General features: G+C 52.0%; 1 protein-coding gene across 1 annotated transcript in view; it reads right to left on the bottom strand.

Annotated features, from left to right (window-relative positions):
• Positions 1-26,926, bottom strand: part of LOC140420929 (sodium- and chloride-dependent neutral and basic amino acid transporter B(0+)-like) — a 269,713-nt gene extending 242,787 nt beyond the window's left edge. Inside the window, exons 1-2 of the mRNA XM_072505091.1 lie at positions 26,643-26,926; positions 24,127-24,299 (exon numbers count right to left, since the gene is read on the bottom strand). Coding sequence (XP_072361192.1) covers positions 24,127-24,168 — 42 coding nt within the window. The 5' untranslated portion in view covers positions 24,169-24,299; positions 26,643-26,926. The remainder of the gene's footprint in view (positions 1-24,126; positions 24,300-26,642) is intronic.
• Between the last annotated feature and the right edge of the window lie 1,032 nt (positions 26,927-27,958).

The following is a 27,958-nucleotide window of genomic DNA, read 5'->3' as shown; positions in this document are numbered from 1 at the left end:
GGCTTCCAAGGCACGGAAGGGAATTTTGAGAATAATACTGGCAAAAAATAAAACATAGCTATTGATTAACTCCAGAATTCTCCAATAGGTGGAAATATCAGAGTAAATGACTATTTAATCCCCATCGCAAGCTTAAATTGAGAATTTGATAGCGGCTCCCAAATGTCTTTTCATACCAAATGCTGCAGTTATTCCACAACAAACAAAATGAAATGAAATGAAATGAAAATCGCTTATTGTCACAAGTAGGCTTCAAATGAAGTTACTGTGAAAAGCCCCTAGTCGCCACATTCCAGCGCCTGTTCGGGGAGGCTGGTACGGGAATTGAACCGTGCTGCTGGCCTGCCATGGTCTGCTTTGAAAGACAGCTCTTTATCCCTGTGCTAAACCAGCCCCAGGATGAGAGGCAGAAGGATTATTTTCCATCTCTCACAGCTGGTCACATTATCGTGGAAGGAGCAAATCGACGAATATATTTGACATTCAATCGGCGTCTACTTACCGATTCAGCAGTTACAACAATTGACATGGTAAGTATTTGAAATGAATTGCTGCATTTACTCGGGAAAACTGAACAATCTATCGATCTGTTGTCTGGAAATTCGATAGAATGTGCAGTAAAATTGTAAACGTTAAATCATGACATTTATGTATGGAAATGGCGAGGTTGAGTGTGCAATGTCATTACTTGGACAAACTGAAAATAAATTGGGAGGCTACAGCGTAGTAATGTTACTAGACTAGCAAACTAGATGCCAAGTCAAATGGTCTGGGGGCAAATGTTCAAATTCAACGACTGCAGCTGGTGGAATTTAATTTTGGGTGGCATAATGGTTAGCACTGCTGCCTCACAGCGCCAGGGACCTGGGTTCAATTCTGACCTTGGGTGACTGTCTTTGGGGTGATTACACATTCCCCCCACCCCATGTGTGTTGATTTTCTCCACGTGCTATGGTTTCCTCCCAGTCCAAAGATGTCCAGATTAGGTGGATTGCCCATGCTAAATTGCCCCTTAAGTGTCCAAAAGATGTGCAGGTTAGGTGGGGTTACAGAAATAGGGCAGGGAAGTAGGCCGAGCTAGATCTCTTTCAGCGGGTTGGTGCAGACTTGATGGACCGAATGGCCTCCTTCTGCAGTGTAGAAATTCCTTGCTCAGTGACGCAGTTGAGGCTATTTTGTTGGATGTTTTTAAGTATAAGATAGATTTTTGAAAAGTAAAGGAATTAAGGGCTATGGTGAGCGGGCGGGTAAGTGGAGCTGAGTCCACAAAAAGATCAGTCATGATCTCATTGAATGGCGGAGCATTCTCGAGGGGCCAAATGACCTGCTCCTAGTTCTTATTTCTGACAAAGACCTCAACCCCAAATCTTCAAATCTTTCATACCCATTTAATCCCTATTATTTTTTTGAACCTTTCCTACTCCCACTGCATGTTTGTCTTGTGTGTGTCTGGGTTGGGATGGGATTTTGGGAAGAGTTAGACTAGTATACCATTGTTCCATTATTTCCATTATATGTTCATCTTTTCCTCTTGTTATAAATAAACAGTTTTTTAATGTTTTACTTATAAATCTGGTGCCTGTACTCATTGGAACAGTCAAGGTTTAAAGGTCTCAGGAAAATACACAAATTATAGGTTAATTCGCTTATGTTGGGACTGTAGGGCTGGAATTGACTCTGTACTCGCCCAGGGTGTCAAAACATAAACTGCGTGATTTGAAACGTTAGTCGCCGAATTTGAGATTCAGAGTAAATTATTAAGACACACAGGTTTGCAGTAATATAACAAGATGGCTTTGGAAGAAGGTAAGCATTTTCTCCAGGTGGAAGACTTTAATTCTGATTCACTTGGGACTTCACAAAGACAAACTCAGCAAGTTGGCAGGTGAATTACAATTGGTGGTACCAGCTAAAACTATGAAGGCGGAGGCAGTTGATAGGATTGCTAAACATTTAAATTTGCCACAGCTGCAGGGAGCACAGTGTGATGAATGTATTACTGCTACCATTCACCATTGTATTACATTACATTGTATTATGTTGATGCCCTTGCGGGCTCCGCCTATGGCCCACCATTGTATTAATTACATTGTGTTATGTTGGTGCCTTTGTGGGCACCGCCTCTCGCTCCGCCCCCTCGGAAAGATATCTTGATCTGTAGCCTGTAGGCGGCACTCGGTACGGAGCAGTCGCAGGCAGGCACAATTCTAGCTGATTAAAACCACTGTTCACTTCAACTCTCCGTCTCGTGTGAATTGATAGTCGCATCAATTTAATCAGCTACAATATCGCTATGGAAACAGCCCTCAAATCTGATTGACTGGAACTCGACCTTCAGGCAGCAGAAGCCAAAGGAATTTTTTCGCACTGGCTCCGCTGTTTTGAGACCTACCTACCTCGCCGCCTCCGCCTCGCCCACCGTCACCAAGGAACAGAAACTGAGTCTCCTCCACGCCCGGGTGAGCCACAGAATCTCCGTGCAGATCGAGGAAGCGACGCGGTCGCGATCCTGAAAAGGCAGTGCGTGAGGCCAGTGAACGAAGTGTTTGCGCGGCATCTCCTCACCACTCGTCGTCAACACCCTGGGGAAATCGCTGGAGGTATATCTACGCGACCTGAAGGTACTCGCTCGAAACTGCAAGGATGTCACGGCCTCGCAGCATATGGAACTCGCCATCCAGGACACCATGTGGCTGGAGTCCGGTCCAACTACGTTAGACAGCGCTTGCTTGAAAAAGGCGCCCTCGACCTAGAAGAGATGTTAAAACTATCCACCTCCTTAGAAGTAGCGTTTCAGAGCCTCAATGCTTTCCACTCAGACCACGCGATCCACTCGTGGACACCCGACCAGAGGGTGCCCCAGGCCTGTGCCGTGCGGCTGCCCGCCTAACCCGGGGAGCTGCCCTGCTATTTTTGCGTCCAGAACCAGCACTTCAGGCAGCGTTGCCCAGCTCAGAATGCGACCTGTAGCGACTGCGGCAAGAAAGGACAAAGTCTGCCTGGCCAGATCCAATTCTTCTAAATCACAGGCCCGACTTTCAGACTCACAGGCCCGCAGACCCCGCAGTGTGGCTGCGTGCCTGCCGGTACCTCCCCCTTCGGACGCATCATCAGCCTCGTGTTGTCCGTGGGGGCAGCCAACTTAACCCTACCCAACACGTGCGACTCATGGGGGCCGACATTTTGGCCGGCATCTTCAATGCCGCCCAACATGTGCGACCGACGGGAGCAGCCATCTTGGGACCACCCCACCACCTCCGACCACGCCGGCTACCCGCAGCTCGGCCCTGTCACCCTCGACCAGTCACGGCCAAAGCACCTCAGGAACCCGATGATGACCGTCCGGGTCAATGGGCACGAAACACCCTGCCTGTTTGACTCTGAGAGCACAGAGAGCTTTGGACATCCAGACATGGTATGGCGCTGTTCTCTCCAAATTTCCCCCGCATTCCAAACAATCTTCCTCGCTTCCGGATCACATTCAGTGTAGATCCGGGGGTACTGAGTCGCGAACCTCGCGATACAGGGCGCCGAGTACACCAATTTCAAACTATATGTCCTCCCCGACCTCTGCGCTCCTCTCCTGTGGGGACAAGACTTCCGGTGCAACCTCAGGAGCCTGACCCTGAAGGTCGGCGGGCCCCTACCCCCTCTCACTGTATGTAGCCTCGTGACTCTTAAGGTCGCTCCTCCCCTGCTCTTCGCGAACCTCCCCGCCGACTGTAAACCCATTGCCACTAGGAGCAGGTGGTACAGTGCCCAAGATAGGACTTTTATCAAGTCAGAGGTCCAGCGGCTCTTGAGGGAGGGGGTCATCGAGGCCAGTAATAGCCCCTGGAGAGCTCAAGTGGTGGTCGTCAGGACTGGGGAAAAGAACCGGATGGTTGTAGACCACAGCCAAATCATAAACCGGTACACGCAACTCAATGCATACCCCCTTCCCCGGATAGCGGATATGGTGAATCAGATTGCACACTACCAGGTGTTCCCCACAGTAGTTCTGAAGTCTGCATACCACCAGCTTCCAATCCGCCTGGAAGATTGCCACTATACTGCCTTTTGAGGCAGACGGCCGCCTCTTCTACTTCCTCCGGAGGTCCCCTTCGGCGTCACCAACGGGGTCTCGGTCTTCCAAAGAACGATGGACCGAATGGTGGACCAGGACGGGCTGCGGGCCACATTTCCGTACTTGGACAACGTCACCATCTGCAGCCATGATCAGCAGGACCATGACACCAACCTTCAGAAGTTTCTCCAAACCGCCCAAACCTTCAATCTCATCTGTAACAAGGAGAAATGCGTTTTCCGCACAACCCGACTGTCCATCCTCGGCTATGTCGTGGAAAGCGGAGTCCTAGGGTCCGACCCCGACCGCCTGCGCCCCCTCCTGCAACTCCCCCTTCCCCACTGCCCCAAGGCCTGAAAAGGTGCCTCGGGTTCTTTTCGGATTATGCTCAGTAGGTCCCCAACTATGCGGACAAAGCCCGCCCACTGACCAAAGCCACCATCTTCCCCCTGACGGTTTCCCCACTTACGTCCACAGTGACTGGGGCTCCTCGTTTGTGAGCGACGAACTGCGTCGGTACCTGCTCAGTAAGGGCATCGCCTCGAGCAGGACTACCAGTTACAACCCCCGGGAAACGGACAGGTGGAGAGGGAGAATGCGACGGTATGGAAGGCTGTACTTCTGGCCCTCTGGTCTAGGAGTCTCCCAGTTTCCCGCTGGCAGGAGGTCCTCCCCGACGCGCTCCACTCCATTAGGTCAGTCCTTTACACAGCCACGAACGAGACCACTCATGACCGCCTATTTCCACCTCCGGGGTCTCGCTTCCGTCCTGGCTGACGACACCGGGGCCTGTCCTCCTCCGAAAGTAAGCGAGGAGCCATAAGTCCGACCCACTGGTCAAGAGGGTCCAGCTCCTTCACGCCAACCCCCAGAATGCCTACGTGGTGCACCACGACGGCCGACAAGGTACGGTCTCCCTCCGGGACCTGGCACCCGCCAGTTCCTCTGCGACCATCACCTACCGCCCCCCCCAGCTACACCGAACACCGCCTTCGCCCCCCCTCCCCCCGTCGACGACCTACAGGGATGAAGCTCCAGAAGACACGCTCCCGGAGTCAACACCCGTGCCCGCAGCAACGAGTTCAACACCCGTGCCCGTGGCGACGAGTTCCACACCCATGCCCGCAGCGAAACCAGAGCTTAGGTGATCACAGCGAACGATCAAGGCGCGAACAGACTCAATCTGTGAGCCCACTTCACACCCGCTGGACTTCAATTCCCATCCCATCAATTTATAACATGGGGTGAATGTGGTGATGTATTACTGCTACCATTCACCATTGTATTACATTACATTACACTGTATTATGTTAATGCCCTTGTGGGCTCCGCCTATGGCCCACCATTGTATTACATTACATTGTCTTATGTTGGTGCCCTTGTGGGCTCCTCCTCTGGCTCCGCCCCATCAGGGGAGGTATATAGATCTGCAGCCTTTAGGCGGCACTCAGTACAGAGCACTTCAACTCTCCGTCTCGTGTGAATTGATGGTCGCATCACACAGTGAAGCCGATGTGATTGTGTAGCATCAGAGTATTCTTCTGGCGGCAACAGAGGGCACGTTTGCAGTTAGAGCATGAAAGGGAATTTTTAAAATTGGAGATGGAAATGAGAAAAGAGGAAAGAGAGAAAACAAAAGAGAGAACAAGAGTAAAGAAAGAGCGGGGAAAGAGAAAATTAGAAAAGAAAGGGAACAGAAAAGAGAAAAAGGGTAAAGAAAATGAGAGAAAAGAAAGAGAAAGGGAGAGAGAGAGATACAGCTTCAGGTACTGGAAAAGAGTGGGAAGCTGCCAGAATGTAGAACGGAGCCTAGTCTAGAACAGAACTCAGTGGTGATCTGTTTAAGTTGATACAGGCTCTCCCAAAATTTGAAGAGAAAGTAGAAATGTTGTTTACGACTTTTGAAAAAATAGCAACCCAAATGGAATGGCCAGAAGAGAAGTGGACATTACCCTTGCAAAGTAAGTTGACGGGGTGAGCACAGGAAGCCTATGCCCCCTTGTCAGGGCAGGAATCTAGGGATTATCACACGGTCAAAAAGACATTCCTATTTGGTGAAATAGATCTTTGAGATTTGAGTAAACGTTCATTAGCCAATGAGGAAGGACTGTTAGTGTTACATTTTTTAAAAATCTTTTTATTGGCATTTTCGACATTATGTATATTGACGTTCATGTTTATTTATTGTACAGTGTAACAAAAAAAGGCTTTTGTTTTATGTTACTTTATTTGCAGATTGCTGCTGTCTAGTTCAGCGTGTCCTCCCCCCACCCCGCGCTCCCCCTTTCCCTAACCTCTCCCAGTCTCTTCCCCCCCCCCCCCACCTGTTATACGTTTTAGTTGCTGTGAAATGAAGAGTCTAAAGTTCTTGTTCCTTTTCCCCAAACACCATTTATTTCACTTCCACAGCCTCTGCACAAAACTCTTAACACACCACCTCACAGAGGCCACCTAAAGCCCCTTTACCTATCAGTGTCAATTAATGGATACTTAACATAAATGAAACACTAATTGCAATGTCTCTTCACCCATTACTTAACACCACCCACCTATCCTCCCTGGTCCATCTGGGTGTGTGCACCCCCTTCTCCTTGCTCTCTCCCCTTTCCTCCTCCCTTTCTCCTCTCCCTTTTGTCGACTTCAGCCGTTTTTTTTGTCGATGAGTGGGATGGGGGTTCGGGTAGCCCCACCCTCCCCGCGTGTTGTCTCTCTTCGTCCTTCTCAGATTCTCTGCCTTATTCCCCCCTCCCCCCTGGGTTGTGCATCCCTGCCGTTCCTTGTCTTTTGTTTTTTCCATCTCTAATCCTTCCCGTTCTCGCTCTACTGGCTGTTGTTGACCTCAAACAGGTTTTGGAACAGACCTACAAATTGCCCCCATGCAGTGAGGAAGCCTTCCTCTGACCCTCGGATGGCGTATTTTATCTTCTCACAGTGGAGAAATTCCGAAATGTCAGCGAGCCAATCTGCAGCTGTGGGTGATGCTGCTGATTGCAAGCTGAGGAGGATTCTCCGACGTGTGATTAGGGAAGCTAGGGCGCGGCCCTCTTCCCCATATGTAGCTCTGGCTGCTCTGATACCCCGAAGATTGTCACATTTGGGCATGGCTTCACCCTCACCCCCACTATCTTGGACATTGCCTCGGAGAAGCTGTCCAGAACCCAGCAAATTTGGGACAAGCCCAGAACATGTGGGTGTGGTTGGCCGGGTCCCTCTGGCACCATTCACATTTATCCTCCACCTCCGGGAAGAGCCTGCTCATTCGGGTTCTGGTCAGGTGTGCTCAGCACCACTTTGAACTGCATGAGGCTCAGTCTTGCGCAGGAGGAGGTGGAGTTGGCCATGCTCAGTGCTTCACTCCACAGTCCCCAGCCCACTTCTGTCCCCAGTTCATCCTCACATTTCTGGATGGTCTCGTTCAGTGGTGTTCGGGCTCTGTCCAGTAGCTGCCCATATATTTTCCCACAGAATCCCCCCCTCCTTACTGTCCGTGGTCATCAGGTCCTCTAATAGTGTGGTCTCCGGGGCTCTGTGGTATCCTACTGTCTCTTTGCGGAGGAAATGTTTTATTTGTAAGTGTCTCATTTCCTGTCCTGTCGGCAGTTCCCATTCCTCCGTCAGTTCGTTCAGCGTCGCTAGTCTGTGCCCTACGTAGAAGTCCCTGTCAGCATTCCCCCATCCTGTCTCCATTTTTTAAACGTTGTGACTAGCATGGCTGGCGGGAATCTGTGGGGCGCTGGGGGACATTCTAGTCAGCCCGAAGTGCTGTCTTAGCTGGCCCCCACGTTTTCAATGTGGCCATTACCACTGGGCTTGATGTGTATTCCGCCAAGGGGGATGGGAATGCTGCCATGGCCACGGCCTGGAGGGACATTCCCTTGCAGGTGGCCTCCTTCCATCTCTACCCATTCAGAGTTGGGTTTGTGCACCCATCCCCTCACTCTTTCTGCCGTTGCTGCCGAGTGGTAACACTGCAAGTTTGGCAGTACCAGGCCTCCCTAAGTTTTCCTCCTTTGCAGTGTTGATTTGGGGATTCTTGCCCCTCCCACACAAACATAATTAAACTATCTTGGTTTTGGAAGACGGCATTGGGGATGAATATCGGTATGGACCGAAACTGGAAGAGGAACCTCGGCAGCATGTTCATTTTGATCATCTGCACTCTCCCCGATAGGGAGAGTGGGAGTGCATTCCACCTCTGTAGGTCCTTTTTGACTTCCTCCACCAGGCTGGTCAGATTCCATTTGTGGATCCCCAGGTAACGGAATCGGTTTTGGGCTGTTTTGAACGGGAGTCCCTCCAGTTCTGTCCCTCCCCCATTTGGGTTTACTGGGAATGCACTCACTTTTGCCCAGGTTAAGTCTGTAACCTGAGAAGTTTCTGAATTCTTTTAGGATCCGCATGATTGCTTTCAGTCCTTCCTGTGGCTTTGAGACATACAGGAGCAGGTCATCTGCATAGAACAAGGCTCTGTGGGCTCTCTGTCTCCTCTTTGGATTCCCTTCCAGTTTTTCACACCCCATAGGGCTATCACCAGGGTTTTGTTGCTAATGCAAACAGGAGCAGGGAAAGTGGGCATCCTTGCCTCGTGCCTTTTTGTGGCTGGAAGTGTTCAGAGCTGGTGGTGATTGTTTGAACACTCACCTTGGGAGCGTTGCACAGGAGTCTCACCCAGGTGGTAAATCCTGCTCCTAGCCCAAACCGTTCCAGTACCTCGAGGAGTTACTTCCATTCGACTCTGTCGAAGGCCTTTTCTGCGTCCAGGGAGACGATCACCTCATGTGTTCTCTCCCCTTGGGTGGTTATTATTACGTTCATCAGCCGCCTGATGTTCGCAGTGAGTGGCCTACTCTTGACAAAGCCTGTTTGGTCTTCAATGACCACCTCCGGTACGGCGTTCTCCAGCCTTTAGGCCAGGACCTTTTCTCAGGTGGCTGCAGGTTGTGCGTGCTGTGTGCTCCTGCAAATACTTGAAGGCCTAGTGTTTGTTTGGTGCTGCGTCTACTGCTTTTGTGGCCTGGAATAAAGAAAAGGATGTAGGCTGGCCCACCACAAGTCTGATGGGAAAGGGGTGCGCTTTCACTCTTCTGGTGTGCTTTATGTTAGTGTGGCTTTCAGGTAATGATTGTTCCTGCTTTGCAAGTCTGCTGCTGGGAGCTGCCAGAGTGACTCAAATGCTACTGCTGCTACCTGGAGTCTGGGTGTCTGTTTGTTGCTGTCTCCTGTAGTCAGGCAAGGGGAGGATTGGCATGTCGACTATCTGTCTATAGAAGGTGAAGAGATGCTCTCTCACTTTTCTGCTATGCTTGGCGTTTGGTAATGATTATTCCTGTCTTGAGTCTGCTACTGGGAGCTGTCAGAGGTGAAGTGAGAGGTGGAGTGCGCAAATGCTGTTGCAACTACTTGGAAGCTGTGTGTCTGCATGTTGCCGCCTCCTTTGCTTCAGTAGCCTGGATTGAGGAAGAAAAGAGAGTGAGATGAAGCTCATGTCAGTGTTGACGGAAGTGGAGGGCGGCGGCTGATTCAACTAAGTAACTGTAACTTGCTGAGATTATGAAGAACTGCTTTGGAGCTTGCTGGTGCATTTATTGTACTGCTGACCATTCAAGGTTTCATGTGTGGAAGCCGTGTGTTTGCTTGTTTCTGCCTCTTTTGCTTCTGTGTCTGGACCAAACATTGGGTGGAGTTGGTGATGGGATGCAGGCAATACAGGAGGGGAAGGGTGGAAGCTCTTCAACTGAGCAACTTGAAGGTCATGAAGAAATGCTGTTGAAGGTATTTGGTGGTTTTATTGTGCTGGTGACTGTTTACTGTATCAGGCTTGAAGGCCATGCAAATTAGTGCCTTTTCGTACTGTTGCTTGCTTCTGTTCAATGTTCGAAAGGTGTATGCTTGCTATTGTACCATTGCAGTATATTGTTTAATGCCTGGAATCTGTGGGCTTGTTTGCTGCAGCTCTTTATGTTTCTGTGACCTGGAGTGTGGAACCACTGCCAGTGCTGCAGAAGGGGAAGGGGTGCTCTCTCGCTCTTCTGCCACATTGTGTCAGTGTGACTTTTCCAGTGTATTGTTTTGCTCATCCCCCAGTGACTTTCCACTGATGTGGGTCTATTGCTGGAGCTGCAGGGGGTAATTTCTTACTCTTATGACATTTTGACGTCTGGAGGCTGTGTGTCTGTCTGCTGCAGCCCTTTTTGTCTGTGGCGTGGGTCCAGAAGGGGGTGGTCTCTTTTTGTTTCCCCCATGATCGGCATCAGTGTGGCTATCCGGTGCATTATTTCATTACTCCCAGCAGACGTTCCACTGATGCAAGTCTGCTGTTGGGAGCTGCAGGAGTGGGAGTAGTGGGTTGATTTGTATGCTGGAACTTCATTGTACTGTTATTTGTTTATTCATTAATGTCTGGAGGCCATGTGTGTATCTGCTGCAGCCTCTTTGGTCTGTGGTGGGACCCCGGTGGGGTTATTTTCTCGCTCCTTCGCTGTGCTCTGAGTCAGTATGGCTTTCCGGGGTATTGTTGAGCTACCCCCAAGCGGCTTTCAAATGCTCTGAGTTCAGCTGCTGGGAGCTGCAAGAGGGGGAGTGAGCACCAGGTTGATTCAACTGCTGGTAACTTCATTGTATTGTTGACTGTTTAACATGTGTTTAATTTTCTTTGTATAAATACACTGTTGTAGCTTTGTGTTTGTACCAATATTCTGCAGTGAAATGGGGCCTGTGTGCATGGCCCGGTACCGGCCTTTTCCTTGTTGGTTAATTTGTAATATGATATGTGGACTGTAAAGTAGTTTGCTTTTTTTAATCTTGTTTGGAAAAAGGTATTGTTGACCATTTAATAAACAAAACATTCTCAAGTGGCTGTTGATTGTGAGCGCTTTACTCCTGCTTTTGGCTGCAAAATGCCTGAAGGCCTAGTGTTTGTTTGATGCTGCCTCTTCTGCTCCTGTGGCCTGAAAGAAGACAAAGGGAGGATGTAAGCAGGCTTACTACCAGACTGAAGAAGGAGAAGGGGGTGCTCTTTAACTCTTTTGTTGTGCTCTATGTTAGTGTGACTTTCCACTATGATTACTCCTGCCTTTGAGGGTCTGCTGCTGAGAGCTCCCAGAGGGGAAGAGAGAGGCAGAGCGACCCACATGCCCTTGTCGTTGCCCAGAAGCTCTGTGTTTGCTGCTGTCTCTTTTGTTTCTGTGGCCTGGAGTCAGGGACTGGTTCAGCACACTGGGCTAAAAAGCTGCCTTTTAAAGCAAACCAAGGCAGGCCAGCAGCATGGTTCAATTCCTGTACCAGCCTCCCAGAACAGGCGCCGGAATGTGGCGACTAGGGGGTTTTCACAGTAACTTCATTGAAGCCTACTTGCGACAATAAGCGATTTTCATTTTTTTCATTAAGGAATGGGAGGGAGTAAGATGAAACTACAGCCAGTCCTGAATAAGGGGAAGGGTGGTGGCCCAATTCAACTGAGCAATTGCTGCAGGTATTGAAGAACTGATTTTGCAGCTTGTTGGTGACTATTTTAGGTTTAATATCTGGAAGCCGTGTGATTGCTTGCTTCTGCCTTTTACTCCTGTGGCCTGGAGCAAGGAAAGGGAGAAAGTCAGGGGACCTGCTGCCAGTGGAGGAGGGGAAGATGACAGCCTGATTCAACTGAGCAACCAGCTGAAGGTATTGAGGAACTGCTCTTGCAACTTGCTGGTGCTGACTGTTCAATGTTTACTGGCAGGAAGCCGTGTGTTTTCTTGCTGCTGCCTCTTTCACTTCTTTGGTCTGGAGTAAGGGAAGGGAGGAAATCAGGTGACCTGCTGCCCATGCTGAAGTAGGGGTAGTTTGGTAGCCTGATTCAACGGAGCAGCTTGCTGAAGGTATTGAAGGACTGCTTTGCCGGTTTCTGGTGACTTTGTTGCAATTTTAACTGTTTAATATCTGGGAACCATGGGCTAGATTCTCTGATTTTGAGACTAAGTGCTGAAGCCGGCATGGGAACTGTGGTGTTTTATGACAGCACAAACGGCGCAACAGGTGCGCCGATTCAGCAACTCTAAATGGGCTAGCACCATCGCCACGTGGAACACAACCGGTTCCATGTGAAATGGGCCCGTGATTGGCGCACATGAGGCCCCTATGCCACAACCGCACTGAAACGATCCTTCCCCCCACACACACCATCCCAGTCAATAAGATGGATAGAAGAGCAGCGCCACGGTTCAGGGGCGCAGAGCTGGAGACCCGCCTGGACGCCGTGGAGGAGAGAAGGATGACCCTTTACCCCGGCCCGGGAGGAAGGCCACCAGGCGCCGTCGTACGCCGAGCCAGGGCGCAGGTGGCAGACGTGGTCAGCGCCATGGGCAACATCGTCCGGACTGGCCTGCAGTGCCGCGAGAGACAATACGACCTACTCAGGACGGCCAAGGTGAGTCGGCTGCTCCTTGCCCCTGGCACTAACCCCGCCCCCCCCCCCCCACATACCGTCCACCATAAGGGGACGGCCAAATCCCCACCCTGCCCCACATGCCAGCACCCATGCCAGCCGCAATGGCCGGGTGCCCTGGCCACTGATGCCATCATCTGCCCAACACCTGGGCTGCATGCATCGGAACGTGTAACACTTTTATTGTTTGTGTTTCCACTCATCACCACCCCACCCCAGAAGGCCGTGCACAACCGCCAGGAGCGGGATAAAACCGGAGGACTACCACCAGACCTGCGGCCCCTCACCATGCCTGAGCAGTCGGAGGACTACCACCAGACCTGCGGCCCCTCACCATGCCTGAGCAGTGGGCACTGGACGTGGTTGGCGGCCTGGAGGAAAGGGAGGTCAACGATTCGGGGACCCTGCTCAGTTGCGTATCTCCATGACATGTGTGGCACCCCCACAGCCTCTCCCACCCCCCATGACACATGTGTGGGCACCCTCCCACCCCATACCCTCCTCACAACCACACCCCTGTCTTCACCCCCCCAACCCACGCCCCCCCCCCCCCCCATCTTGTCTCTTCCAGGAAATGCCGGAGATAAGGCTGGTCCATCCGGAGACCTCGCCCCCAGCCAGTGCCAGAGCCTGTGCCCCCACCAGGCAGCACTTGACAGGGAGAGCAGCCTGAACATCAGCCCTTTCCTCGAGACTCAGGAGACCCCGGAGTTCGGGTCAGAGGAGGACACAGTCTTCCCATCACAGCTGTCTCCAACGCCCTCCACCATCTCAGAAACTATCACCTTGGTTGGGCACATTAGTGAAGAGGATACTGGGACACTACCTGGTGCGCACCATGCATCGCATCCGATACAGCAGGTGGAGATAGGAGTAGCCGAGGGGTGGACGGTCGGAGAGCATGCCAGCCCCAGGAACCAGCTGCCACCCAGACGGGCCCCAGGCTCCTGGAACATCCAGTCCCAGCCACAGTGGAGGTGCATTCAGAGACCAAGGGACTACAAGAGGGGATGACAGCCCCTGCAGGCGGAGGTGGAGTCCGTCCACATGCACGAGCAGAGGATGGTACCAGTCATTCATGCCACCCAGACCGACACCACACGGGTGACATCAGTGGTGGTGGCAATGGGGCCGATGGTGTTGGATATGGGTCTGCGTGTGCAAGGCCTGGGGCATTCTGTGCAGGCGGTGGCCGAGTCCCAGGACAGGGCTGCCCTCTCACAGGCAGCCATGTGCCAGAGCCACGTGGACATCGCAGCTGCTCTCCTCAGCGTGGCCCAGTCACAGCAGGCCATGGCTGAGAGCATCGGCGGCATTGCCCAGGAGTTGGCCGGCGCAGCGCAATCCCAGAGGGACTTGTCCCAGGCCCTCAGGGAGGTGGTCCATGTGCTCCATGGCCGCGAACGTGCAGACCCTGGTTGAGCCCAGAGAAGACATCCAGGACTGGCAGCACCAGGTGTTGGGGGGGCCTCAAGGGGTGTTTCCACTCACACCCCCGCCCATGGAGTGGTGTGGTGGTATGTATTAGGGATCATGTGGGACTGTGAAGCCGTGATGCTATTGGCTGACAGATCCCGGGTCCTGGTTGGCTGCCGACTCCTGGCTCCACCCTGAAGGCGGAGTATAAGAACCCGAGCTTCTCCCCGCCGCTTCATTCTGTTGCTGAGCTGCTGGGGACAAGTCTCGCTTAATAAAGCCTGAATCGACTTCATCACTTCTCGTCTCTCTCGTAAGTCATTGTGCACTACAATTTATTAAGCGAGCTTAAAAGACTATGGAGCTCCGGATCGCCCCGGAATGCCTGCGGATCAGCCCCCACGCAGCGAACTCGGCAGCAGTATTTAAACACTGGCAAGCATGTTTTGAAGGCTACCTCCGAACGGCCCCCGGCCGGATCACAGAAGACCAGAAAATGCAGGTCCTGCATTCGAGGGTAAGCCTGGAAATTTACCCTCTCATAGAAGACGCAGAGGATTTCCCGACTGCGCTCGCATTGCTGAAGGGCATCTCCGTTCGGCCCGTTAACCAGGTCTACGCGCGCCATCAAATCGCGACGAGACAGCAAAGTCCCGGAGAATCGCTAGAAGAATTCTACGCCGCGCTGCTAATTTTGGGACGGGGCTGCAGCTGCCCGCCGGTGAACGCGATCGAACACACGGACATGCTAATTCGCGATTAGTGGCATTTGTGGCAGGTATGAACTCTCCCCAAATCCACCAAAGGCTTTTAGAAAGAGAGTCGCTATGATTCTCAGAGGCACGGGCCCTTGCAGCTTCCCTAGATGTGGCCTCGCAAAACGCACGCGCCTACGGCCCCGACCACGCAGCATCCCCTTGGGCTCCGTGGACCCCCGTCGCGACAACCCCCCCCCCCTCGCAAGCTTGCGCGGTTAAAGCGCCAGACCATCCCGGGGGGGCCCGCTGCTATTTCTGCGGACAAGCGAAACACCCCCGGCAGCGCTGCCCGGCCCGCGCAGCTATTTGTAAAAGCTGCGGCAAGAAGGGCCATTACGCGGCAGTGTGCCGGTCCCGTTGGGTCGCCGCAATCCCCGGAGAAGAACGAGGCCAGCACATCCCAAACGCTCCCCAACCCCCCCCAGCGCCCCATGGGCGACCACGGGTGCCGCCATTTTGGGTCCCGGGCACCATGAGGGGAGGATGGGCGCCGCCATCTTGTGACCCCCAGCCACGTGCGATTCATGGGGGCGGCCATTTTGTCCACCCCCGACCACGTGCGATCCATGGGGGCGGCCATTTTGTCCACCCCCGGCCGCATGCGATTCATGGACGCCACCATCTTGGTTGACAACAAAGGACCCCAGCATCGACGGCTCCACGGGGTCCGAAGAAGGCGCCGCGACACTACTACCACGACTGGCTTCGGTGACACTGGATCAATCGCGGCCCCGGACGCTCCAGACAACGACAACAACGGTGCTGGTCAACGGATACGAGACGCCATGCCTGATCGACTCCGGGTACACTGAAAGTTTTATTCACCCAGACACGGTAAGACGCTGTTTTCTGACCATCCATCCAAGCACGCAAAAGATTTCCCTAGCTGCAGGATCCCACTCCGTAGAGATCAAAGGGTTCTGCATCGCGAACCTAACGGTGCAAGGGAGAGAGTTTAAGAACTACAGGCTCTACGTCCTTCCCCAACTCTGCGCGCCCATATTACTGGGATTAGATTTCCAGTGTAACCTGCAGAGCCTAACATTCCAATTCGGCGGCCCAATACCCCACTCACTATCTGCGGCCTCGCAACTCTCAAGGTTGAACCGCCGTCCTTGTTGGCAAACCTCACCCCGGATTGCAAACCCGTCGCCACTAGGAGCAGACGGTACAGCGCCCAGGACCGGATATTTATTCGGTCTGAAGTCCAGCGGTTGCTGAAAGAAGGCATAATCCATGCCAGCAATAGTCCCTGGAGAGCCCAGTTGGTAGTAGTAAAGACCGGGGAGAAGCAAAGGATGGTCGTAAACTATAGTCAGACCATCAACAGGTACACGCAGCTAGATGCGTACCCTCTCCCCCGCATATCCGACATGGTCAATCGGATTGCCCAGTATAAGGTCTTCTCCACCGTGGACCTCAAGTCCGCCTACTACCAGCTCCCCATCCGCCCAGGTGACCGCAAGTACACAGCCTTCGAGGCAGACGGGCGTCTATACCACTTCCTAAGGGTCCCATTTGGTGTCACAAACGGGGTCTCGGTCTTCCAACGAGAGACGGACCGAATGGTTGACCAGCACGGGTTGCAGGCCACGTTCCCGTATCTCGACAACGTAACCATCTGCGGCCACGATCAGCAGGACCACGACGCCAACCTCCAAAAGTTCCTCCAGACCGCTACCGCCCTGAACCTCACATACAACGAGGAAAAGTGCGTTTTTAGCACAAACCGGTTGGCCATCCTGGGATACGTAGTGCGCAATGGGATAATAGGCCCCGACCCCGAACGCATGAGCCCCCTTATGGAATTTCCCCTCCCCCACTGCTCCAAAGCCCTGAAACGTTGCCTGGGTTTCTTTTCATATTACGCCCAGTGGGTCCCCCAGTATGCAGACAAGGCCCGCCCACTAATACAGTCCACTACCTTCCCTCTGTCGACAGAGGGTCGCCAGGCCTTCAGCCGCATCAAAGCGGATATCGCAAAGGCCACTATGCGCGCCATCGACGAGTCCCTCCCCTTCCAGGTCGAGAGCGACGCATCCGACGTAGCTCTGGCGGCCACCCATAATCAAGCGGGCAGACCCGTGGCCTTTTTCTCCCGGACCCTCCACACCTCAGAAATCCGCCACTCCTCAGTGGAAAAGGAAGCCCAAGCCATAGTAGAAGCTGTGCGGCATTGGAGGCATTACCTGGCCGGCAGGAGATTCACTCTCCTCACCGACCAACGGTCGGTAGCCTTCATGTTCGATAATGCACAGCGGGGCAAAATTAAAAATGACAAGATCTTAAGGTGGAGGATCGAGCTCTCCACCTTCCACTATGAGATCTTGTACCGTCCCGGAAAGCTGAACGAGCCGTCCGATGCCCTATCCCGCGGCACATGTGCCAACGCACAAATAGACCGCCTCCAAGCCCTCCACGAGGACCTCTGCCACCCGGGGGTCACTCGATTCTACCATTTCGTAAAGTCCCGCAACCTCCCCTACTCTGTGGAGGAGGTCCGTACAGTCACCAGGAACTGCCACATCTGCGCAGAGTGCAAACCGCACTTTTTCAGGCCGGATAGAGCGCACCTGATCAAGGCTTCCCGCCCCTTTGAAGGCCTCAAGTTTGGATTTCAAAGGGCCCCTCCCCTCCACTGACCGCAACGCATACTTCCTGAACGTGGTGGACGAGTACTCTCGTTTCCCCTTCGTTCAGGAAGTATGCGTTGCGGTCAGTGGAGGGCTAACACCTCCCCTACTGTTGACTGGTTAACATGTATTTGATTTTCTTTGTATAAATGTACTTTTGTGGTTTTCTTCGTATAAATGAATTGTTGTAGCTTTGTGTTTGTACTGATACTCTGTAGCGAAAAGGTGCCTTTTATGGAACGGTGCCTTTTCCTTGTTGGTTACTGGTTAATGTGATACATGGACTGTTGTGTAGTTTGTTTTTATCTTTTGTCTATAAAGACATTATTGACGGTTTAACAAACAAAATATTCTCCTGTGGTGGCAGGTTGTATTTGTTGCTTGCAGCTGCAGCTACCTGGAGGTTATGCATTTGATTGCTGCTGCTTCTTTGCTTCGAGAGCCTGGAGAAAAGGAAAAGAAGGAAACAAGATCTGTTGCCTGGGATGGAGAAAGGGAGGGGAGCTCTCTCTATACCTTCTGGCTTGCTCGGAGCTAGAGCAAATTTGCGTGGATCTGCTGGAGGGAAAGTGAAGCAACTTAGACTTCAGGTGAGTCCCTGGGCATGAACTTGAGCATGGGACCAGCTATAACACTGACTGCATCAGCAGCAACATCTGCAGTCTAAGAAGAGGGGCTGGGACAGTTTTGTTTCCTGATCAACTGCAAAGGCCTCCCAGTCTGCCACAGATGGGGAAAACAGGAAGCTGATGCAACATCTAGCTGGAGAGGAAGAACAGTGGAAGGGCGGTATATTGGTTACATCCATCCATCGGTTGTGCTGAAGGGACAGAGACACATATTTATGACTGTCATCACTGGGCCCCTCCCACTTGACTGCACCAACCCTTTTAAATGGCAACCCCTCCTTTCCACCGAACCACCCTTTTGTGCCCTGTACATCTCTCCCCATGTCTCTCTCTCTCTCGCCCCCTTCCTCACCCCTCCGCCCACCACCTGGGAGAAGAGCACCTTTCTCCCTCTCCCTATCATTTCCTTACCCAGACCACATTGGGGTGGATGTAGCACTGCCCAGGTAAATGGCAACTCCATCTTCCCCACTGGCACACCTGTGTGGGAATGGTGGCTTCCAATGCCCGCCATTGCTCTGTGGCCCCGCCCCCATTTTGATCGCAAACACAAAACCTCCTGGTGTGGGCAGGGCTCACCCCGTATGCATTCAGACATGGTCGACATACTGGCATTTTAACAACCTGCTGGAGGACGAGTGGTGCCTGGGCTCGTTTTGTCGTTTCTGGGCCAGATAGAGAAGGAAGCTAGGAGGTTTCCCCTCCTTGAGACTATGCTGGGACATGAGCGTGCCTTCTGTTAGGAGTATGCGAGGGGGTTGAGGAAGAGACGGAAATCCAGGGTCAAGGAGTTAGAGGAGGTACTCGACCTGGAGTCATGTCCCAGTCAGCCCGATGAGAACCTTGTTCAGAGAGGACAAGGGCGCACTGTGGGACCTGCAAATCGTCATCTGCCCGAGTACGTATGTGAGGCAGAGTATCCATCTCCTCACGGACATGGACCTCGACTCCCCTTCTTCTACACCCTGTAAAAAAAGGTGTTGGGACTGTCAACAGCTCCCAACTCTACTGACCGATGATGGATCCGGAGGGCATCAGGACAGGCTAACTGCAGAGTTTTACAGGGCCACATGGGGCTCCTGGGGGAAGTCGCACGGCTAGCATGATACCCCTTTCATGGCGCAGGGTCACCATTACCCTGCTGTCGAAGGAGGATCTCCGCCTTCTGCCTGCTTAAAAACTGGCAACCAGTCTCCCTCCTCTGCATGGATGCTAAAATCTTCACCAAGCTAATGCGTATCTTTATGCCCTTGCACCGGGCTGGACCACATGATCCACCCTGACCAGTCCTACATAGTCCTGATCAGACCATTCATTTTTCTTTCTTTTTAAAAAAAATATAAATTTAATTACCCAATTATTTTTTTTCCCAATTAAGGGACAATTTAGCGTGGCCAATCCACCTAACCTGCACATCTTTGGGTTGTGGGGGCGAAACCCACGCAGATACGAGGAGAATGTGCAAACTCCACACGGACAGTGACCCAGGGCCGGGATTCGAACCCGGGTCCTCAGCGCTGTAGTCCCAGTGCTAACCACTGCGCCACATGCCGCCCTCCGGCCAGACCATTCATGATGACATTTATCTGACTTGATTCACCAGTCCCAGAGGAGTCTGTAGAGTGCCTTCCTGTTGCTTTTTCTTTAAATTTAGAGAACCCAATTCATTTTTTCCAATTAAGGGGCAATTTAGCGTGGCCAATCCACCTAGCCTGCACATCTTTGGTTGTGGGGGCGAAACCCATGCAAACACGGGGAGAATGTGCAAACTCCACACGGACAGTGACCCAGAGCCAGGATCGAATGCCTTCCTGTCACTTGATCAGGAGTTGTTTGACAGGGTGGATCACAAATATTTATTCGGAACGCTGCAAGCATTTAGGTTCAGGATGCAGTTTGTCACCCAGATCAGACTTCAGTACACTGCCACAGAGTGTCTCACGGAGGTAAAAGGGTGCCTGACTGTGCCCCTTAACTTTGGGAGAGGACTGCCCCAACTTTATTCAATCTGCATGGAGACTTTCCTGTCGCGACTGGTTCTACATGGACCAGGCATCGGTGTGGTGCTTTCAGCCGACGCTGATGACGTGCTCCTAATGTTGCAGAGGATGCACGAGTGCCAGACTGTGTACACTGCCGTGACCTCTGCCAGTAGGTGGGCAAGTGTTCCAGACTCCTGGTCAGTCCTTGGCAAATGAACCCTCCAGCAGAGGAGCTCCACCCTTTCACTTGGAACAGGAGCAGCATGCTCTACTTGGGAGTCCACCTTTGCTCGACGGAGGAATCCTGGCCGGTAAACTGACAGGAACTGGAAGCCAAGGTCACTGATCGCTTGGGCTGCTGGACAGTACTGCTCCGAGTGCTGTCTGACAGTGGTTGAGTTCTCGTTGTAAGCCAGCTGGTTGCCTCCATGTTGAGGTACCGGCTGGTTAGACTCCTCCCCTGATGAAACTCCAGATATTCTGAGACACTTCTTCTGGGACAAGACTGTACTGGATCGCTGCTGAGGTTCTGAATCTCCTGCTTCGGGTTCCTATTCATGGAGCCGGGGGAGGGGTCTTCTTACTCCCTGCAGGTACTGTCCATCTTTTACAAGACCTTCTCAAAGTTTGAAACATAGTCGTCTCGCCCTATCAAGAGTAGTTGCTGTTGGCAGGAAGCCGCTACTCAGAAATCTGCACCTCCACCAGTATCATCAAGTGGCTGGCAGAGCAGAGGGGTGTGGCTGCCAGAATGACCAGGGTCCGGGACGTGATGGGTAGTGGAGTGGGCTGGATTCACCACCCCGGGTTGGCACATCGAGCCATCCGTGACCTCAAAATGTTAAATGTTTTAGGCTGAACCCCTTTTTAGTTTCTTTTCAAATCTTTTATAAAGTTTTGTTTGCACTTCAGTCCCATGCCCCTTCTCTGTGGGCACGTGGTATGGAGAGGGGTGAGAAAGGAGGACCTCCTCATGAACACTGCTCCAAAGTCTGGCGTAATTTTCTAATAGGTCCAGGCAGCGGGCGATCGAGGGGGTCATCCAGCCCAACTGTCTGCCCTCTTCAGCGGCTTCATTTACAACCGATCGGGTGTCCCTGGAGAGGGTGCATGTGGTGGCCGTCCAAGGCATTCCAAGCCCGTGGGCACCGCAGGGTCTCTGATGTTTTGCAGAGCTTTTGGTTCACATTTTTGGTTCGAGTATAAGTTTCAGTTAATCTATGTTTTAGTTTGAACAGTGCCTCTATCAGGAGTGGCCCCTTTTGATTTGTTCCTGAATTTGTTTAATTGGTTGGGCTTCAACAGCATTCTCGTGGGTAGACATGCCATGTCTCAGATAAGTTTTATTGCAGAGCATTCCAATCAAACAGAGAAGACTGGGCCTGAACCCTGGGGATGTCAACACCACAGAGGCAACAGCCAACAATCAAACACCAAAAGCTGGCTTCAGCACTGGGGATGTCCCCGCAATCAAAGAACATGTGGTTTGGGGGAGGGTAGCGGAGCAGTCCCAGACGTTTCCCACAAGAAGTCTCCTGATGTGGCTGGGTATGAGTGCGCGTGGTGGGGTCCTCCACCACAAGTGGCTCGGTGGATGGCACTATGAGAGAAGGAGGGACACATAAAAGGGTAGAGGGGGCTCTAGGGTTTTGAGGGTCCAGGGGTGATATCCCTAACTGATTATCGGCCTCTCTCCTCTAATTTCTCACACAACTAAATGGAAGGTGTTGTCAACCCCGCAGCGGTAGCCTCGAGGTGCTGGTGCAGCCAGATGCCGAAGCATCGATGCAGGCTCACAGCAGCACCCCATGTGCAGGGAGTTGAGACCAACCGCCCACGAGGTCCCAAAGTGTACAGGCGTCACTGGCAACATGTACCGTAGGAGGCTTGATCTCAATAAGGAGACTGCTTGTCACCTGTGCCATGTCCTTGCAGACTTGGCACCCCGTGCCACTCCTGGTGGCCATGAAGGTCACCACAGCTCTGAACGTTTATGCAAAGGGTTCATTCCAGGGCTCAAGCAGGGACTTGTGGCATTTTCCAAGCTACAGCCCACAAGTGCATGCCAGAAGTCACTGTTGCCTGGTATGCCCAGGCAGCTGGCTAGATTAGCTTTGAGCTGGACCAAGCCTAACAAGAAGCCTGGGCAGCAGGATTCTTCATCGCCAGGGTTGCACCAGGTCCCAGGGATAACAGGTTGCACGCATGTCACCTTGAGCACACCGGGGCATCAGTGAGTGCCCTTCATTAACAGGAAGGGGTTCCATGCCCTGAATATTCAACTCGTGTGCGACCACCACCTCCGGATCATACACGTGTGTGTACGCTTCCCAGGTAACATGCAGGATAGCTGCAACCCGAGACACTTGGAGATCCTCGGTATCTTCAGAGGACCACCCCAGGATGACAGGTTGACCCCTTGGGAATGAGGAACATGCTGAGGTCCAGGACTGTGATGCCAGTGTGGAGGCTGGAGACCGATGCAGAGACCCGATACAATGGATATGCCATTTAGTGGTGCAATGGACTGCTTAAAATGTGATTGGGATGCCTGGACCGCTCTGGTGGTGCACTGCAGTACCTCGGAGTCTCCCGCTTTGTGGTGACCTGCTGTGTCCTCCACAACCTGACACAGCAGCGGGCGACATGCTGGAGGAGTCATGCGGCCTCATGCCTCGTGAGAAGAATGAGGAGGAGCTAGAGGACAGGCCCGAGGAGGATCAACGGGAGCAGCTAAAATAAGGAGGGCAAGCAGCTACGATGCTCCAGCATGCCCCAAGGCAAGGAAGGCCCTCATCCTCACCTACTTCTCATAGGACGAGGCTTTGTCCGTCAGCTCACCCCTCTCTTATCTCCCCCAATCCCTCCTTCTCCCACCTTCATACACCACAGACACACACACCCCTCCCAACTACCCTATTCCACCCTTCCATTTCTGTGTAAAATCATTCCAGGGTGATGGGACTGCGTCAGCACTAGCAGAGGGTCAATATACAAGGCAGGAGAGTGATGATAACTTGCTGAGAGGTAAGCGCTGGTGCTCCTCAGCTTTATGTCAAAGTCTGACTCCTGTCTTTCTGCCTACACCCATCACCTGCACGTGGTATGCATTGGGGGCTCTTGCTTTGGGGTCACTGTGCCTGGGAGGTGAGGTTTATGAGCAACTCCCCCCTTGTTATTAAGGAGCTGGAGGGCACGGTCAAGGTGAATGAGCTGGTGAGACAGCCAGTTCCACCATGAAGCTCACAGGGGATCATTTCCAGCAGTTAAGTGCCGTCAAATATGGGCCACGGTCTCGCAGCGCGGCCATTGGGAAGCCGAGCCCAATACGCCATTTAGTCATTTTCCAATTAAATTCCGCCCTAAATGACAAAAGGTTGATGGTGCAAGAAAAAATAAGGTTGCAATGAGATAAATAAAGAAATCAAGATCGGTCTAGAGGTTAGGTCTGGAAAAAAAAAATGGAAGAAATGTTTGATATGAAATTGTTGAATTCACTGAAGGTTGCAAAGTGCTCAATTATGAGGTAAGGTGCTGCTCCTGGAGCTGACATTGAGCTCCATTAGAACAGTGTGGAGGGTTGAGAACTGAGAAGTTAAGAGTTGAAATGGGGTTGCTTCTTTTGAACAGAGACTGCACCAGTCTCCATCTCACACCACACCTTTGCATGACTGCACTTGTTCAGCATTGAACAACTTATCCTTTGACTTATATGCACTTCCTCCAACTTATAAAGTGTTGGAACGCTGTGGGTCCCTGTCTGCATGTCTTCTGTGGTAAGTGTGAAATATTATTTGTTCCAGTCTTACTCGGGTCTCCTCCAGAGTAAGGTGCCCCAGTTCATGCAATTTTTCTGCACCTTACACAACCTGTCCATCATGAACGTGCAACCCTTACTACCTTGGCTTTGACGGCCAGCTCAGGAGGAAGAGGAGAAAAAAAAGTTATCTGAGACATCAGCCACAAGACAGTTGGCTCTGCAAGTACTCTTCTGGAGCTGGCCATCACTTCCAGACTGGAAAGAACAGACTTAAAACTCTGCAAAGGCCCTCTGCACAAGTTGGACCCCACCTCTTCTGTGATTCTCAGGAGTGACAGCAGGCTCTAGCAATGTACCAATTTTTTCTGTATGTATACCCATCACCATTTTCTGTATGCCAACTCATTGAAGTCCTCGGCAGCAGAGTTCACGTACAGCATGTTCATGCAAATTAACTCACCATGAGTAGTCTCCATTTCGAAAGTACTTTATAAGTACACATGGTGCCAGTACCTCAGCTATACATTGTGAATGTTAGAGCGATTGATGCTTTTTCTTCTTCCTCAGTGTCTTGTTCTTCTGCCAGCTCTTGCTCTCCCAGCATTGTCTATCTAAATGGCTCTTCTTGTGTATCTGAAAGTAGAAAGGCATGATGGTGGCTTGTGTGCAGGGAAATGGGGAGGGGGGTTGGGGGAAGCAAGATGTGCTTACTTACACCATTTGCAAGCTTGTAGATCAGGGAGATTGCCGGCTGAGGGAAAGATTGGGATGTGAGAAGGTGAATTAGGTATATAGCATCATCCTCAATGATTCCAGGGATTCTGTTGTTCCACCAATAATGCTGAGCATTGTGTCCTCCAAGAGGTTGAATGTTCAACTTTACCTGTCCTCTGCTGATTCATTATTATTAACTGCATTATGGGTCAACTTGTCCTTCAAAAGAAAGAGGGTCCTTCAAGAGAGAGAGAGAGAGAGAGAGAGAGAGGGGGGGAGGCGTGACAGTTGGTTTGGTGCAATGTGTTTGGGTGATGGGTCAGTCATGTTTGAATAGCAGTCAGTGAATGCAAGCTAATATGTAGGTGTGAGGTTTGGGGAAATGGTAACTGCAAGGAGTGGATGGGACAACAAATGGTTATGTGAATGAGGAGGATGTGGTTTATTGAAAATTATGTGGGTTTGGTGGAGTCATCACTGGGATATTGCTTTTGTAGATTCACCCACTGACCTTCAGTACTTGTGCGAGATGATTGAGCTTCTTCCAGTACTGTGTTTTGGAGCTGGAATTCTGCCGTTGGTCCCTATGGCTATCTGCTCCCACAATATCTGCTGGAGGGTCTCTGGGATCTGATGGATAATGCACATCTCTCTTCCTTTCATGCACTGCATCAGAGGACATGAAGCTTTCTCTCTGTTCTGCTGCACTATTACTCATTTTGTTCTGCTCCTAACATGTTTCCCAGCCAATTGAATGAACTGTTGGCACCTGAATGCACCTCCTCTTTGACAGATGCAGGCTGGGTGTAACCTGGTATTTGGGCCCACTGCTGAGCGTGTAGCCACTCAGCATTAGAATTAACAGGCAACACAAAATTTAAGGTTGCTTGCATTTCAAATCGCACATTGCAAACCCTCACCCATTATCGGACCTCAATGAATGTGTCAGCCCCTTCAGCAACTTTTTTAGCTGCTAATGTTATTTTTAATATTGAACGGTACTGCAGGTCATATTTTTTTTTTTTTAAATAAAGCATTTTTCACCTTCACTGCCAGACATTAGGGGCGGAATTCTCCGACCCCCACACCGGGTCGGAGAATCGCCGGGGGACGGCGTGAATCCCGCCCCCGCCGTCCTCAGAATTCTCTGGCCTCCCAAAAATCGCCCCGGCGTGAACCGCGCCGCCCGCCTCGGAGAATTGCGGAGACCGGCGCGACTCAATGGGCCCCGGGGCCGCCTGAATTCTCTGGGCCGCGATGGGCCGAAGTCTCACCCGTTTAACGAGGGTCCTGCTGGTGTAAATCAATGTTGGTCCCTACCGGCGGGACCCAGCTCTGTGGGCGGCCTCCGGGGTTCTCGGTGGGATCTGGCCCCGGGGGTGCCCCCACGGTGGCCTGGCCCGCGATCGGGGCCCACCGATCTGCGGGTGGGCCTGTGCCGTGCGGGGCACTTTATTCCTCCGCATCGGCCGCTGTGGTCCTCCGCCATGGCTGATGCGAAGACGAACCCTCCCGTGCATGCGCCGGGATGACGCCAGCACACACTGGCGCTCCCGCGCATGCGCCAACTCGCGTTGGCCAGCGGAGGCCCTTCGACGCCAGTTGGCGTGGTACCAAACCCCTTCCCCGCCGGCCGGCGGGGCGCAAACCACTCCGGGGCGGGCCTAGCCCTCCGCACCTTTGGGGCGGCCCGACGCCGGAGTGGTTCACGCCACTCCTCGGCGCCGGGACCCCCCCCCCACCCCCCCACCCCCACCACCACCACCACCACCCCCCAACCCCCCCACCCCGACCCCGCCCCGTCGGGTAGGGGAGAATCCCACCCCAGATGTTACAATAAAAACAGAAAGCGCTGAGTAAACTCAGCAGGTCTGGCAGCATGTGAGGAAAGAGAAACATGAGTTTTGAATCCATGACTTGACTTCAGTCTGCGAATAACTGTTATTCTCTTCATAACCTGCAGGTTTCCACTCAAGTGAATCGAAACAATAAAGTAATACAAAGTAAATAGTAGGTTTGAGGAATTGACGTAAACGCTGGTCAGTGGGGCAGGGAGCATTCGTTCTTTCAGAAACGTCGGGAACTCTTATGTGTATTGCCGTGGAATGCCCCTGGAGAGCACAAGTGGTAGTTGTCAGGAACTCAATTCGTCAATTGAGGCAAACATTTCAATTTAATATTGACAATAGACCGGGTCTCCTTGAAATATGTTTACCTGGGAAACTTCACATTCGGTTTGAACTTGTTGTCTTTATTCCTTACCTGGTCCTTTGGGCTCTCGCGTCAATTCACTGCTTCAACCGTCACCATTTTAAAATGCATCCCCAGGGAAGGGGGGTGGGGGGGGGGCTTGTCTTCTTTCGCACCTGGGCAGGGCGGGCTCGAGTCCCCTTTGCCGCTGCGAAGTACTTTGTGCCTCGACTGAACGAACTTCGCCCCCTTTTCTTATTGTTCACCTTTCCCAAAATGCCCGTCATCTCCCACAAGGGCGATGCCACCCAGTGGGCAAAAAGTTAGAGACCGCCCCGAAAACCAGCCCGGCCGACTTCCAAGGCAGGCTCGGCCCTTAACTTGAGGCTAGTGGAACGAGCCACAGGCAATTCCGAAAGGGGGAGGGAAGAGGGCGCACTTACCTGCACTTCGAAAATGCGTCGAAATTTCCACGCCATTCGGCAGCCTGGGGCCTCCGCAGCAGGAGTGTCTGCGCAAGCGCCAGTGCAGCCCCCCCTTATGACGCTTCCCAGCTTGGGACCGCCCATTGAGGGCAGGCATTTAAACTGCAAATTGATTTGGAAGGCAACATGTTAAAAGCAGTGTTTTAAAGGCATGCAGATGTGTTTTTTGAATTTAGTGTACCCAATTTGATTTTCCAATTAAGGGGCAATTTAGCGTGGCCAATCCACCATCCGCAGTAATTTGCTTTTATCCACCTCGCCTGCGCATCTTTGGGTTGTGGGGGTGAAACCCACGCAGACACGGGGAGGTGCAAACTCCACGCAGACAGTTACCCGGGGAAGGGATCGAACCCGGGTCCTCAGCGGCATGAGGCAGCAGTGGTAACCACTGCTCCACCCTGCTGCCCACAGAAGTTTTTTTTTATAGCAGTTTATTTTTTGCTCTTTCTTTAACACAGCCATTGCTGTTGTTATTGGTTCTTTTCAAGTACTTTTTAAATTTTATTTTTAATGATTAAAGGTGCTTATTTGATTTGCGTTTATAGAATCACTGCAACGCTATTCGGATTTGGATTTGTTTTTTGTCACGTGTACCGAGGTACAGTGAAAAGTTTTGTTCTGCGGACAGTTAAGACAGACCATTCGATATATGAAAAAAAAACATAGGGCAAACTTTGGCCCATCCGTCTGCACCGACGCTTTGAAAGAGCACCCGACCCAGGCCAATTTCCCCTGCCCTATCCCCGTAACCCCACCTAACCTTTGGACACTAAGGGGCAATTTAGCATGGCCAATCCACTAAGCTCCACATCTTTGATAAGTTAGACAAATGGTACCGTATCCAGCATACTGGTTCCAATCCTCAACACTGCTGTTGAAAGCATCTAACTGCCCAAACAAAGA

This window comes from Scyliorhinus torazame, chromosome 5 (assembly GCF_047496885.1).
Source record: "Scyliorhinus torazame isolate Kashiwa2021f chromosome 5, sScyTor2.1, whole genome shotgun sequence".
Taxonomy (NCBI): Eukaryota; Metazoa; Chordata; class Chondrichthyes; order Carcharhiniformes; family Scyliorhinidae; genus Scyliorhinus; species Scyliorhinus torazame.
This window is presented reverse-complemented; position numbering and strand designations above follow the sequence as displayed.